A 15,777-nucleotide genomic window follows, 5' to 3' on the forward strand; every position below is an offset into this window, starting at 1 on the left:
AGGAAATGGGTGAAAAAACTACGTGAAACCACGCGTTCGAACTGTTATAATTAGCTAAATCTGCTGCTCTCTAAGGCAAGATTAAGCATCGAGATTTAGCTAAAAGAACTCGAAAAACGCTATAAGCCTGCTATAAAATGTCAGTTGGGATCACATCACCAACTGTCAAACTTTGACATTTGAGCTTTTCGAATAAATGCACGTTTAAATTATTTTTTTTTACTTCATATAGGGTAACTGCTCCAGTTTTCGGCAATGTACCTATTTTCGGCAGGTGAACCAAAAGAGCATAATAATGTAATAAAGCCTGATAGAAATATTCTTTCAACAATTTTTATCGAAAGAAATCAATATTTACTCTCCTAATACAAATCTTGAGAGCATTTACATCGATATTTACAGAAATATTAAAATATTTGTGCACAGCTTCTAGCATTTCGTCAGATATGCTGTCAGTCAACAGTTCGGCAGATTTTGTGAATAAGCAAACTAAAGCATTTTAAAATGTTAAGTGTGATTTTTCTGACCAATCAAATTGTTTAATAATTTATTCAAAGCTCACTGAATTTTAAAAACCCCGATGAATAGTTTATTTTTCGTTTTAAAGACTGCCGAAAATAGGTACACGATAAATGTTGATTTTTGACAGCTCAATGCTGTGGGCAGTGCCAGCCTCAAATGTCAAATCGTGTAGGTGGAAATACCGAAGAAAAAGAAGAAGAATCATAAAAGCAAATTCAGCGCCGACGAGTTACAACAGTTTTAAAGTGATCTTCCTGAAGTTATCAAAAATGCCGAAAAAAACGAAACTTTACGACGAGAATGCGATTCGTGAATGTATTCATTTAATCGAGCATTCAAACGTGAAGTTATCTGATGCCTGCAAGCGATTTAAAGTGCCGTGAACAACAATTCAATATCGTTTAAGTTCTCGGTGGCAGTTAGGAACGTGTAATGGACCGAAAACTACTTAAGCTCCGAGGAGGAACATCTTATTTCAATGTGGATAGTGCAAATGCAACAAAGTGGTTTTCCAGTAACAAGAAACCATTTGTTGCGGAAAATAGCGGACTACATTGCGCTCAATGGAAAAACGACGCCATTCAAGGATAACCAACCAGGTAGTGCTTTTTGTTCAATGTGTTGTGTTTGTGCACTGGTACTTATTTTTATTTCACTTAAAACACAATTAAAACGAACATTAAAACAAAACGTAAAATACGAGGCCGCGCGCGAGCCACGTCTGTCCCGGAACCGTGATGAGCAGAGAGTCCCCCAGGATCCGCATGATCCTTACTCACGAACTTCTACGCTCTTAAAGCGCATCCCCGATCGTTGCTAGAGCGAGACAGCCATATCCGCTACACATCGGATGCTGTCAGTTCCCAGACGGCATAGAGCGTACGGTTAGGCTACGTTCTAATCAGGATGCAACACAATGGATAATGCATCGTATTTACAACTTATACATTTCTATTTCACAGGACGGAAATGGCTTGAGGCGTTTTTAAGGCAAAATTCTACAATTTCATTTCGCAAACCTGAATCAGTGTCATCTGCAAATAGTAGAGTTAGCGAATGTGATATTAGAGGATGGTTTACATCAGTTTATAAGTGGCTTAATGATAATGACTTGTGTGATATTTTAAAAGACCCGACAAGAGTGTTTAATGGAGATGAAACGTCGTTTTACATGCATTCAAAAACAAAAGAAGTGCTTGCCCAAAAAGGATCCCGTAATGTGTATGAAATCGAAAAAGCACTAGCCAAGCAAAACATTACCGTTATGATTTCCTTCAACGCCTGTGGATTTGTAGTGGATCCACGGTAAAAGACTCGAGAAGGCCCCCCCTAGAATCTTTTGTGTGCAGCACTGTGGCCTGTCATTTTTGTTGTACAAAGGGATTTCCATATGGTCAAAACCCATTTGATGTTAACATTGTGCATTGTTCCTTAATACTGTTAATAGATAGCGAGTAGAACTTGATAAAATACATTTTAACAAGTGGTTTGAGATTATGATATTCTTATGTTTCCTCCTTTGCTGAATATCAATGCAAGGTAACAAGTATTCATCGAATTACTGTTTCGTTACCGTCCGAGAACGCCGTGCATGTTTTAGGCCCGATTGTTCACGCCTAGTGCGACTGAAAACTAGTACGAAGCCCCTGTAACCAAAAATGAATGGTAGGGTTAGCGGAGAGGGGATTTTAATCAAATAATAGCAATATTTTATTCGACTTTCTTCAAACAATTTTGACCACACTGAAAGCACACTGAAAGCTCACTGTGAAGCTCTCGCAACGTGTACTGCGGATTGCATACCTTTAGGCATAAATCCTACAGCGCCTAACAAATTTTGTCAGGGGGGGGCCTTCTCGAGTCTTTTACCTTTTTTTTTAGAATGTATTTAGAAGGTGAATTTTTATCGATTTGAAGGGCGACATTTTAGTCGAGTTATGTCAGAGTTTGTTTACAAAATCGGTAAAAGACTCGAGAAGGCCCCCCCCTGACAAAATTTGTTAGGCGCTGTAGGATTTACGCCTAAAGGTATGCAATCCGCAGTACACGTTGCGAGAGCTTCACAGTGAGCTTTCAGTGTGCTTTCAGTGTGGTCAAAATTGGTTGAAGAAAGTCGAATAAAATATTGCTATTATTTGATTAAAATCCCCTCTCCGCTAACCCTACCATTCATTTTTGGTTACAGGGGCTTCGTACTAGTTTTCAGTCGCACTAGGCGTGAACAATCGGGCCTAAAACATGCACGGCGTTCTCGGACGGTAACGAAACAGTAATTCGATGAATACTTGTTACCTTGCATTGATATTCAGCAAAGGAGGAAACATAAGAATATCATAATCTCAAACCACTTGTTAAAATGTATTTTATCAAGTTCTACTCGCTATCTATTAACAGTATTAAGGAACAATGCACAATGTTAACATCAAATGGGTTTTGACCATATGGAAATCCCTTTGTACAACAAAAATGACAGGCCACAGTGCTGCACACAAAAGATTCTAGGGGGGGCCTTCTCGAGTCTTTTACCACAAAATCATATGGTATGGGGCTACAAACATGAACAAACAGCATCGATTCTCAGTCCCTTGAGCAATTTCGCTAATTTATGGGTCGTCTTCGCATATTAAGTGTTGTCCCACAGAAGATTGACGATATTTGGTTGCATTTTTCGTCAAAAAATCGCATGCGATACCACCACCGGCGCCTCCTCCGACGCTTCTATCACTCTTCTCAATACCCTTCCCCTCGATCACTACAGAACTGTTATGTCAGGTCGAGAAATGTCAATTTCCTCTAAACAACTCTACCTCCTATATCCATATACCTTGTTAACAACTCTACCTCCTATATCCATATACCTTGCTCTGTCTTATATAGACTTTGGTATGCAACATGAAATGGTGAGCAACAACATTTTTTTGCAAATATCAAATCCATCCGCGGCGCACGATACATTGCTGTAAATGTGTTAGTGCCACCGCGGTTGTCCTTGTGTGCGTGCAATCGATCCCCCGATAAGTTGCCGGTCGGTCGAGTCCAATAAAAAAAGCAAAAAACTGCTCGAATTTTCTACTTGAGAAGATTTCCTGTCGAGTAGTTTTGAATAGTTTTGTTCCAGCAGCATTTGACAACCGTGTAGGGGAAAATCGACCAAAAACGTCATCCGCATTTGACAGATCATCATTTTTCCTTCATTCACCGCTCACCGCGCTGCCTTCCTTCGGGGAATTGTTCTATCCCGTATGTTTATCGGTTTACCGAAGAAAAAAAGGTAGACTGGCTATTGGTAAATCCCATCGAAACTCATTCGGCACGGCAATTGCGTCCTTAGATTTTGTTATTTCGCCCATTAAGACGTGTTGCGACACTTTTTCACACCGTGCAGAAACAGTGACCTGGCAAGATTTCTTTGTTTTTTTTTTTTGGTTTAAGTTGTGCTCTACAACAGATAAAACGCTGAGGTGCATCGCATATCGTGCCCACGTAGGCCAAATTATCTTCTCTTTATTTGTCTGTTACTGTGTGTGTGTGTGTGTGTGTGTGTGTGTGTGTGTGGGTGTGTGTGTGTGTGGGTGTGTGTGTGTGTGTTTGTGTGTGTGTGTGTGTGTGTGTGTGTGTGTGTGTGTGTGTGTGGGGTGAAATCTGTTCCAGCGAGAAAGTTGTTGGAGTGTGTCGGGGGTAGTTAGGCTAGGTAAACGAAGAGATGCGAAGTTACGCTAGGTGACCGGGCGGATTGTGTGAGCTGGCACCTTAGCATCAAAAAACGCTGACAGCGACTCCCCCCACACGGTCCTCTTGTGGGCCAATGTCAATCGCACCCCAGCAGGGGGTACTCAGAAAGCAGGGCAACCCTTGCAATCCCGTCCGAAAAGCAAACCAATCAACCGGCACAACTGTCTGTCGCACAGGAGCCTTTCCCACGCACGAATCGATCAACGGGTACAGTCGTACACGCACGCTACCGTACCCGAAGGAGGCCACAATCAGACTGATCCTTGCTTCTTTTACTCCGCATCCGAAAAGACACAGCCAAAATGGCGCTGAAGATGGTAAAAGGCAACCTCGAACGGATGTTTGACAAAAACCTTACCGATCTGGTTCGGGGCATACGCAACAACAAAGATAACGAGGTAAGTGAAGCAGAAAGGATTAGAGTACGGGTAAGCAACGGCACCATTGGGGCAGTCGTAACTGTCGTTCGTTGCACGATGGATCTGCTGGGGCATGCAGGGCCTCGTCTACGGCATCTGTTGTATCGTGTCGATCGGAAATATTTCATCGCTTCTTTCCCGTTACAGGCCAAGTATATTGCACAGTGCATTGAGGAGATCAAGCAGGAGCTGCGGCAGGATAACGTGAACGTAAAGAGCAATGCGGTGGCAAAGCTAACCTACCTGCAGATGTGCGGTTACGACATCTCGTGGGCTGGCTTTAACATAATCGAGGTGATGAGCTCGAATCGGTTCACCTGCAAGCGAATTGGCTACCTTGCCGCTAGCCAGTGCTTCCATCCGGACAGCGAATTGCTCATGCTGACGACGAACATGATCCGGAAGGATCTGAGTTCCACCAATCAGTACGATGCAGGCGTTGCCCTTTCCGGTCTAAGTTGCTTCATCTCGACCGATCTGTCGCGGGATCTCGCCAACGACATCATGACGCTGGTATGAAAAACAATTGGTACGAAAGGCAATCAATTGCATCTTATTTGCTTCTTGCTGTTTCAGATGAGCTCCACCAAACCGTATCTGCGCATGAAGGCGGTACTGATGATGTACAAAGTGTTCCTCCGGTACCCTGAAGCGCTACGGCCTGCCTTTCCCAAGCTGAAGGAAAAACTTGAAGATCCAGACCCGAGCGTTCAGTCCGCGGCCGTCAACGTTATTTGTGAATTGGCTCGGAAAAATCCGAAGAACTATCTATCCCTGGCGCCCATCTTCTTCAAGCTAATGACCACTTCGACCAACAACTGGATGTTAATCAAAATTATTAAACTGGTGAGCTAATTAACGGTTGACCGTACATCATATGTTATTTGTTACTGATTAATCCCAATTACAACACTTCACCCTGGATGAGCAACAAACCCCTTTCAGAGTTTCGCCAAGTAGGCGTAAATTGTAATCGAATATTTCATTGACATTTTCTTCTGCACTCACAACGACGACCAGTTTGCCAGCCTGACCGCGATCGAGCCAGCGTTGGGCAAAAAACTGACACATCCACTAATCGAGTTGATTTCCAGGTTCGGCTTTCTACGCTAGATTTGTGAAACGCACACCCGCTGCCCCCTTTCGTAGGACTCGTTCGTTTTAATGCTCCCCAGCTTCATTCAAGCTTTTGGCTCTCTCTATATTGCTCTAACATGAAACCATTTTGGGGAAACGTCTGATAAATGTTACTTTTAATCATTTTAATGCATTTTGTTTTTACTCATTATCAAAAGTACGAAAACATAACACCGTTCTCACATGAATGGTGTTTATATGTGTATGTATAAGACGCGTTATATTTCTTCTGTTTTGTTGTATTTTTACAGTTGTGATTTGATTGACTCAGTTTGAACACTTCCACACCAATTTTGCAGGACATACACACACGTCCACAAACTGACACACATAAACACGAAACAACGAAGAGTTGGAATGTTTAATTCGTCGTGAATTTTATTTTTCTATTCATTTTTAATACATTGTGTCAACACAGTTTGGTTTTCGTTTCCATTACGCTAAAATCGTATTTCTTTTCTTATTTCGTTTCCGTTTACTTCCAGTTCGGTGCTTTAACTCCGCTAGAACCCAGATTAGGCAAAAAGCTAATTGAACCGTTGACCAATTTAATCCATAGGCAAGTTTGATACAATATGTTTTTTTTTTCACATATGTGCTGTTGTTTTCGTTACACGTTAGTAGAGCCACTCTATGCGTATATTTCCGCTCAACGCTTGTTATAGTTAAACACGTGCACTAGAACCTTTGCAATTTTATCGTGAAGCTGTAGTCGTTTTTGGTTTACTGCATTGTCGGCATCATTTTTAAGCATTTACTTTTTCGTGAAGAGCGACATTGTATCAGTTAGGAATTATTATTGTTTGAATTGAGATTTTCTTTAATTTCATTGCATATAAAACAGTAAAGACTTCATTTGTTTAATTCTAAAATTTCATAAATTGCCCAATTAATATGATATCAGTGCTAGGCCAAGCTGTTTCTCTTAAGAATGTATGGATTCTTAAATAATTTTGAGTCTGTCCCACGTTTTTTCAGATTTCTGAGATATTTTGCCTCGATGTTTTGAGCCTTTTTTTATGTTTCTTTCGAATTAATTTACTAATCAATTCGAATAAGTAACATACCTTTTTATTATTGTTAAATATTTTACTAGATAACTATAAAGTTATCAGTTAAAGTTAAAAAATTCTTGCTTTTAACGTAATGATAAAAAACAAATCTTTGTTTTCGATCCGTATAATTGTTTAAAAATACATTGAAATGTACAGCTTATTGTGCGCAAATTTAACAATTATAATGTAAAATAATTTTTTTTTATTCATAAAGAACGGCCTGGCCGTATTGCTTAAAGCTAAATTACAAATAATATTACAATTAACAATGGTTTGGAAACCCTTCCTTCTCCAAACCGTGAAAGGGCACCTTATCCCGGGTGAGCTCGGTTGATATATATCCGTCATCCAGTAGTCGTGGTAGTGTTGGTTGCGAGGGTCGGTATCGTAGGTGATCATCTCATCCCGTTTGTTTTTGGGATATGCCATCGTCAGTATTCTTTGGGTCGAGATCCATCGTTCTTCCATCCCTCTGGCTTGTCTGCTTTTCTTGACCGTTGCAACACGCCATTGCAACGGTGGTAAAATAAATTTTATTACATTTAAAATTTGAAAACATGTTTCAAAATAGTTTTCATGCTTCAGTTATTTGGCTCTCTCATAAACAAGTCAGATGTTGTAGACAGGAACAGTATTGTAGCATAAAAGTTTGAAACCATTTTTTTTATATAAAAATCAGCCAACCAAACTGCATGGAAGGGAGCAAAATATCTTTGAAAGTTTTAAAAATATTGTTTTGTCGTATAGCCGTTTAAACTACTTGCATTTTTGAATATGTTTAAATACAGTTGTATCTACTGAAGGACAACAAACTTCACTGTTCGTTGCGTTATAAGCAAGAATTTTGTAAAAAGTTATGGTAAACAACATGAGGAAAAGTGTTAAGAAACAACGAGATCTTCACTGTAATTGAAGTGATTTAATTTCAGTTTAAAAAAACTACATATATTACGAAATACTATATTATGTTTGTTGTACAAAATTTAGTAAAAGTTCGTAGAGTTGGTTGTGGCTTTCTGATAGTACTTTAATAAGCCCAAAAATAACACTCCAAACTTTCACAACCCGCGATTCCTTACACGTAAAGTTCCTTATCTATTTCTATCTCTCTCTTGCGCAAAATCTGATAGCACGTCGGCGATGAGTCTATTGTACGAATGCATCAATACCGTGATCGCGGTATTGATAAGTATCAGCAGCGGCATGCCGAACCATAGCGCTTCCATACAGTTGTGTGTCCAGAAGCTCCGCATCCTAATTGAGGACTCGGATCAGAATCGTATGTACCTTTTTATTTTCTATTGACGATAAGGGCTTAAACGAATACTTATATTCCCCGACAAATCTTTCCAGTAAAATATCTCGGCCTGCTCGCAATGTCCAAGATCTTGAAAACACATCCAAAGAGTGTTCAGACGCACAAGGATCTGATATTGGCGTGTTTGGACGACAAGGACGAATCGATCCGACTGCGTGCGCTTGATTTGCTGTACGGTATGGTGTCGAAGAAGAACTTGATGGAAATTGTACGCCGACTGCTCGGACACATGGAGCGCGCCGAAGGGTCATCCTATCGTGACGAGCTGCTGTACAAGGTGATCGAAATTTGTTCGCAGGGTTCGTACCAGTACGTCACCAACTTTGAATGGTACCTAACCGTGCTGGTAGAGTTGATTTTGCTCGAGTCAGGCTCGCGGCACGGCCGCTTAATTGCTGCTCAACTGCTGGACGTGGCGATACGAGTTCAGGCTGTGCGTACATTCGCAGTAAATGAAATGGCAACGTTGCTAGACACGTACCCTGTTACGGCAGCACCGAACGGTACAATGCAGGAAGTACTGTATGCGGCAGCCTGGATCGTAGGCGAGTTTGCAACCCATCTGGAAGGACCGGAGCGTACGTTGAGCGTATTATTACAACCAAAGCCCGTTGCTGGTCACATTCAAGCGGTATACGTACAGAACGCGTTAAAATTGTTTGCTCATCTGGTTGATGAAGCTGTACGAAACCGGGATGCAGCCGCCATCGACCGGTACTGCCAAAAGTTGCACGAAGGTCTACGCAGCTACCTCAGCTCGGCCGACATCGAGGTGCAGGAGCGTGCCAGTTCTGTGTTCTTTTTGGTTGCGCTACTCCGTGAATCTCTTGGTGCGGCTGAACAGACCGTATCGCTAAGTGGTTTGCTGGAAATAACGTCCGATACACGAACGGGGGCTCCCGTAGAAGTGGGAGATGAACATATCTCGAACTCGATGACGAATGATACCTCAGGCTACACCTGTGCCGCATGGGACGAGATTGAGCAGATTGCCACAGATCTGCAGGGGTTATTTGTCAGCGAGCTGAATCCGGTTGCACCAAAAGCCCAACGCAAGGTGCAACTGCCAGACGATCTGGATCTGGACGAGTGGATCAACCAGCCGCCCCCATCGGCGGATGCAAGTAGCGCAGACGGAGGTTCGAGTGACGAAGACTCGAAATTCCCACTATTTCTCACGGACAGCGCAGGTCGGAGTGGAGCTGGTGGTGAACGTGAAACGAATGACGGTGGTGGTGGATCACGCTCCTATAAGCGCATAGAATACACACAGGAAGAGCTTGACAAGGTAAAAGAAGAAAACATTATAGTACGGGAAGCTTTTCAGATACTGCACACACTGGTTACTCAAACGTATTTTTTGTGATTGAATTATTTTTATTTATTTGTTTGGTGTTGGTTTAGATGAGACAAACACGACTCCTGGAGCAAACAAACAATCCAAACTATCTTAAGCCGGCCAAAAAGAAGGCACCATCCGCTGACTGTCAGCAGCAGCACGATGGTTACGACGATATACCGATCGCTGAAATTGCTCTTGAGGTGCCTCTTCAAATACATTGTAAGATCATTATTGACGATTATGATCGGTCGTATTGAGCAGTAATGCAGCGTGAGTAATGCTTATCATTTTTTTATTTACCATGTTTAGCCACAAAACGTTCAGACAAGTATCTCATGGATGCTGACCGATCAACGCGTGTATTCGTTGGAAAGGGAGGTGGATCATCGCGAAAGAGCAAGGGCGAAAAATGTGCCTCGAGCAAGAAATCAAAGCGGCATGGCAAGAAGACTAAACGCTGTTCAGACGAGTCCGATTCGGAAAGCGATGGTAAGCGATGTTTGTATTTATTATAAAGATTAACAAAGCAATACGGCCAGGCCGTTCTTTATGAATAAAAAACAAAAAGAAAGATTAACAACATTTTCATTACGTTTAAAATTTTTTTCTGGATATGTAGGGTTAGTTTTATGCTATACAATACACATAAATGCTTAGAAGACAGAAATAAGACTGATTAGTTTACTAGTGGCATTAGTTTCAACTAATAACTTACGAGCATGAAAAATGTTTAACCTTTTAGATTTTATAATAGGCGAGGGTAGGGTCGAAGCTGCAAAAAGTTTTCGAGAACTCAGGAACACGAGTTGGGTTACTCCACAAAATAATCAAAAGGGTGAGAAGCTTAACCGAAACTGATGAAAACGATTATTTAACTAATCTATAACGATTGAAATGATGCATCACAAACAGATCAAAACGGATTTTTGGCATTTTGGGAATCCATGACAATGTGTAGCACATTTTTTCAACAGTTTATCTATCAATTCAACTTAATTGGTTTCGCAATTCTCACGAGTTGCCAAGGACGTTACTGCTAGTTAGTTTGTGCAGCAAATACCATCCGATGGTAATCACTGTAGAAAATTGAAATTGAGACATAGAAACGAACTCAGATAAAAATAATTTTGGACATCTGTTACGATTATTATCTAGTGGATCTAGCAGATCAATTTCATTTTAAAAAGGGTAAAACAACATTAAACGTGCTAACGGCATCAAATGGAATTTGATACCCGATATCGGCGCTGCTACCGGCTCGGCCATGGTGACAAACATTTAAAATTTTGATCTTAGATAATTTGGCCTTCAGCGATAGAACCATATGGTCCTTCAAAATTCTAATATAATTTTTTTTAACACCAGCGTCAATATATAAAAGGCAGCATTTTTAAACGATTGGATGCTTAATTTGAATCATAAACTTTACCTTCCGGGAAACATCCACAAGTTTGTCTGCTGAGATAATGCGGCAATTGATAGCAACATTGATACTGAGTTGGTTTTCCAACGCAGCAAATTTTTACCAAAGAGTCACTTGTAGTTCCTTTGCACGTACGTATGGTCTTTAGATTTAAACTTTCCAGTTTTCGTACCTAAGGATCATTTTACAGAGATTTTTCGATGCGGAAGACTATCGCCAGATTGTCATCCTACATGCTTGGTGATCGCGTTGTGTGTTCTAAGCTAGAAGCGAGCATATAACACATTTCTTCAGCATACTATCTCACAATAATAATAATAATAAAAATTACATTTCAATACACAGAACTGAATGTTCAGTTATGTAAAAAATTAGCCAAGGAAGCTAGTCACGGTAGGCCAAGATCCTACGAGCCAACATCGTGTAGAACCAAAAAAGAAGAACATGATTATTTCGTTTCGGAGCAATATTTAATAGTATCGGTTTTGCATTTTTCTTTTTGCATCCTGTATTGATAATAAAGTTCGAAGCGCGCCAGTGACAAACCTACTGTAGTGTTTAACTGTTTAAATATAATGTATAATTTGAAAATAGTTCATATAATCTTAGGTAACTCCTTAATGTGTATCGTGTTTTTTAACCTTTTTTGTTTGTCCTTATGCAGACCCCAAACCACTGCACGTCGTAAACACGGTCATCGAGCTACCGGAAGGTGCAATACTGTCCGACACAGAGGACAAGAACAATGCTGACCCGAACGATCCACATCGGGCGCTCGATATTGATTTGGATGCGTAAGTATATCCTTTCCCAGAAAGTACTTTAACGATTTGCGACAGTAAAGCACGATTCTCTTGTTGCTTTCATTGCTTCCCACGCACTCGCATAAAACTAGCCCATTTGACGATGACTATCCAGCGGATATGAAACGAAAATCGGCCAACGCCATCCAACACCACAGCATGATGCTTTTACGGGACGGGGAGGTCGGTACCAACGCCAAAGCCATCACCCGAACTGACCCGATTGGTCCTAGTAAGGAACAATACCTTCTGCGGCACGGCAGCCGTTCTTCATCAAAGCACGCCAATCCAACCATAGATACCAGTATCGTTCTACAAAATCACACACAAGAAAAACAAAAGAAGAAGAAAAAATCATCCGACAAGGAGCAATCATCTTCAGCGGCAATAAAAAAGACACCCAACGCTAATGAAGACACAATGATGCTGATGATCGACGAAGAACCGTGCAAAACGGAACAGACCAAGGGTGCAAAAGGACGAACGAAAAAGGAGGACAAGGATGGGGCGGTCGCCAACGAGGAGCTGGAGGAAACTAAGAGCAAGAAGAAAAAGCACAGTAAAAAGTCATCGAAACATCATCATCATAGCAAGCGGAACGAAGATCGACAAAAGGCAGGATATGAAGAGATGCCGGCGCAAGCAGCGGTCGGAAACGAGGCCGGTAGAAAGGATGCAATTTAATATTTGCCTTTACGTTCAACCACTGCTAGGTGTGACAGTTAGCGGTTATGTGTTACGATAGGCAGGGAGTCACTGATTGGACGAACAAACCCGAATGTAACGTGTCGCAGTTCTGTTCTTTTACAGATGTTTCGTTTACCCAGTGTGTATTTTGTTTCCATTGTTAAGACACGCTTAAGTAAACACTCTCACATACATATACACAAACACACAGAAAAAGCAAAAAACATTCGTTTTTGTATCGTATGTTGAATCTATATGAATGAGCCACTGAGGAACAAATCCGTTGTGAATTAGCAAAAAAAAAACACAACGAAGGAAAATGATCAAATATTTGATGTCTATTATTGAGCGTTGTGGCAAGACGAAATAAAACAGAATTTAGCATTGTCCAAGCGAAGCAAGGCAAGGAAGAAAGAACGCTGCGTGTATAACTCTTCAGAACGTTCCTCTAAGGACGCGTCCTCTCCTGCTCCCAGTTAGTAATGTGGTAGTGTGTCTCGATTTGTCTCATAATTAATAATTAATTAATAATTATTATCATTATTGCCATTTTGAGATCTGTATTACTATAAACATAAACGGTTACTCCTTCCAGCGCTATTCCTTTCGAATTTTGTTTTGTTTTCGTTGCGGCCTTTTACACAATGAAAAATGAATTGTACGTGAATAAACGCATTAGCTCGTATTTAGGAATGAGCATGGATGAGACTGTGTTAGTGAAAATAATGTAACACGCGACACGATCTCGATCGCGTCGTGATCTCTTGTTTTACACCTACCAAACGGTTGGTTGTCGAAGGTTTTCCTCTTATTCCATCGCACCCACAAACCTACCTTTTCCTAGAGTTTAACGTTTTCTACGGTATATAAATAGTTGCGCCGTATGAAATAAGCGCCAAGGAAGAAACGCAACTTAAAGTAATGTACTAAATGCTTCGCCTTAACTATCCTAACATCATTTTACACAAGCGTTCCACAACCCTTTAAAAGGAAAGTATAGACAGATGGCCGGAGAAAAGCTTTCACTATCGAAATAACGAAAAGGAAGAGATGTTATTGAAAGATTATTATTATTATACAAACAAAACAAACAAATGCAAAACAAACGTCTAAACATAGTCGGGAGGAAATTTAAACTTCTTTCCAGTATTTTTTTCACAATTTCAAAATTCTTTAAGTTCTTTTCTGTTTCAAACAATAAAAAGCTAAACATATGTGTAATGTTGTAATAGTTTTGTAGCAGACGAAAGGAAAAATTTCTGCAAGATGGAATGCAGTAGGTAGAAATTAAATTATATGTGTGCGCTTCGCGGTCTTGGCCTGCTCCAACAATCTTCGATATCGGTCACAGTTTAGCGCCGTCGACGGTCTAATGACATGACCAGCACCCCAGAATCTGGTGAGTCTAATTCGCTGCACGATATTGAGATCACCGTAGAGCTCGTAGATCTCGTCATTGTAGCGGCTCCTCTATTGTCCTTCCATACATATGGGGCCAAAAATTCTGAGCATCCTCTTTACGAACGTGGCTAAGATGGTTTCGTCAGTTTTGGACAGAGTCTATGTCTCAGAGGCGTATGTAAGTATCCAAGCGCCATAAATTGCTCAAACGACTTCTGAACGGGGTCGTTTAGACTAAAGCTTGTCCAAACGGAATGTAAAACTGTTAGAAGAGTAATCTATGAATTGTAGTAACCTTTGATTTATCATACATGTTCATTCTTTGTTTTCTCACTGAATATATCAGACGTACTTTTCAATAGGTTATGGGCCCAGGATACGGCTCTGTTAGTTTGAAATTAAAAGATTGAAAGCAGTTTTGTGAAGAATGGCGAATTCGAAACTAGCGACATCTTTTTCCCTGCCTTTGCGAGAAATTCTTCGAGGATCGGAAAACTACAGCTCTTGGTCTTTCGCCGTCATGATGGTTATGATCAAGGCGAAAATCTGGTGTGCAGTGAAGGAACCAGCTGTAGGAGAACCGGCAGTGAGCGAAGAAACATCCATGCAAGCATTGGCGACGATATGTTTGAGTATAGATTCTAGCATATACGGACTCGTGAGAGATGCTAAAAATGCGAAAGAGGCGTGGGATAACCTTCGAAATACGTACGAGCATAGTGGATCAATCAGGAAGATTGGTCTGCTGCGACGGCTGACAGGTATACGTTTGGTTGGAGATGAACGAGACGAAGATATCATTAGACGCAACAGTGAGTGAACGAATTATTCACAGCAAGTCGTCAGTTGGCAGAAGTTGGGTTCAAAGTCGATGACGCTTGGTTGGCCAGTTTACTTATGAAAGGCCTACCGAAGCAGTATGACCCAATGATCCTTGGTTTGGAATCATCCGGAATCCAGTTGACTGCGGATATAGTGAAAGCGAACATTTTGCAAGACGTGAAAGTGTCGAGCGAGAAGCAAGCTGTGGAAGCGTTCCTTGGCAATTCGAAATTGACGATGAAAAGAAGTAGTGTGAAATCTAACGTTCAATGCTACCGGTGCAAGAAAATGGGTCACTTTGGTCCTCAATGTTCGAATCAGTTTTCTGACAAGAAATAGGAGAAAAGCAAGGACAATGGTCACGCTACATTTTTCGCGGCTTTCAATGCATGTCAGACATCAACAGCGACAGAAGAAGAATGGATTTTTCATTCCGGAGGAACTGAGCAACAAATGTGAATTTGTGCCGAAACAGCAGTTTATTGGTTGATGCAGAGAATATTTCGTCGAGCATCAAAGTAGCCAACAATACAGCTGTTCCAGTGGTTGCTAAAGGTTCGGTGAACGTCTCTGCAGATGTTGGTGCATCGACATGTGCGATATTCATGAACGATGTCCTGCATGTACCGGAATTGGCGGTGAACTTACTATCTGTTAGCAAGATGAGTCAGAAGGGCTAAACAGTAACGTTTGAAAAGATTGAAAAGAGCATCTGGGTTGGCGAACGTGGTCAGTCGGATGGAAGACAACTTTAAACTTTGGCATCGCAGGCTATGTTATATGTCTGTTGGCTGCATGAAACGACTTGAAACCATGGAAAGCGGATTTGAATTTAGGTTGACGGATGGTATGCAGTGTGTACCACGTATACAAGGGAAACATCTTCGACATCCGTTTAACAACAAGGGACAACGTGCGGATCGTGTGCTTGAGTTAATTCATTCCGATTTGTGTGGACCCATGGAGACATCATCGATAGGAGGAAATCGTTATTTTATAACATTCATCGATGACTGAAGCAGAAAGGCGATCGTATATTTTCAAAAAAGGAAAACTGAAGTGTTTGAATCGTTTAAATATTTCAACAGCTCTGCCAAGAAACAGACTGGTGAGAAA

The 15,777-nt window shown here is 41.1% G+C and overlaps 1 protein-coding gene across 4 annotated transcripts; it reads left to right on the top strand.

Moving 5' to 3' along the window:
* The first annotated feature begins 3,657 nt into the window (after positions 1 to 3,657).
* On the top strand, positions 3,658 to 13,652 carry LOC118512290 (AP-3 complex subunit delta-like). Of its 4 annotated transcripts, none has more exons than XM_036056526.1 (11): positions 3,658 to 3,793; positions 4,431 to 4,652; positions 4,821 to 5,186; positions 5,250 to 5,519; positions 6,296 to 6,369; positions 7,996 to 8,144; positions 8,219 to 9,471; positions 9,588 to 9,744; positions 9,835 to 10,014; positions 11,613 to 11,742; positions 11,844 to 13,141. In XM_036056526.1, the coding sequence occupies exons 2-11, from the start codon at positions 4,557 to 4,559 to the stop codon at positions 12,433 to 12,435; spliced, it is 3,267 nt and encodes a 1,088-aa protein (XP_035912419.1). In that variant the 5' UTR covers positions 3,658 to 3,793; positions 4,431 to 4,556; the 3' UTR covers positions 12,436 to 13,141. The 4 variants fall into 4 exon arrangements, with proteins under 4 accessions (XP_035912419.1, XP_035912435.1, XP_035912410.1 ...); XM_036056542.1 differs by having other exon boundaries at positions 3,664 to 3,793; positions 4,546 to 4,652; positions 11,844 to 13,652; XM_036056534.1 differs by having other exon boundaries at positions 3,776 to 3,793; positions 3,955 to 4,652; positions 11,844 to 13,652.
* The last annotated feature ends 2,125 nt before the right edge of the window (positions 13,653 to 15,777 follow it).

Source organism: Anopheles stephensi, chromosome X, assembly GCF_013141755.1.
Source record: "Anopheles stephensi strain Indian chromosome X, UCI_ANSTEP_V1.0, whole genome shotgun sequence".
NCBI lineage: Eukaryota > Metazoa > Arthropoda > Insecta > Diptera > Culicidae > Anopheles > Anopheles stephensi.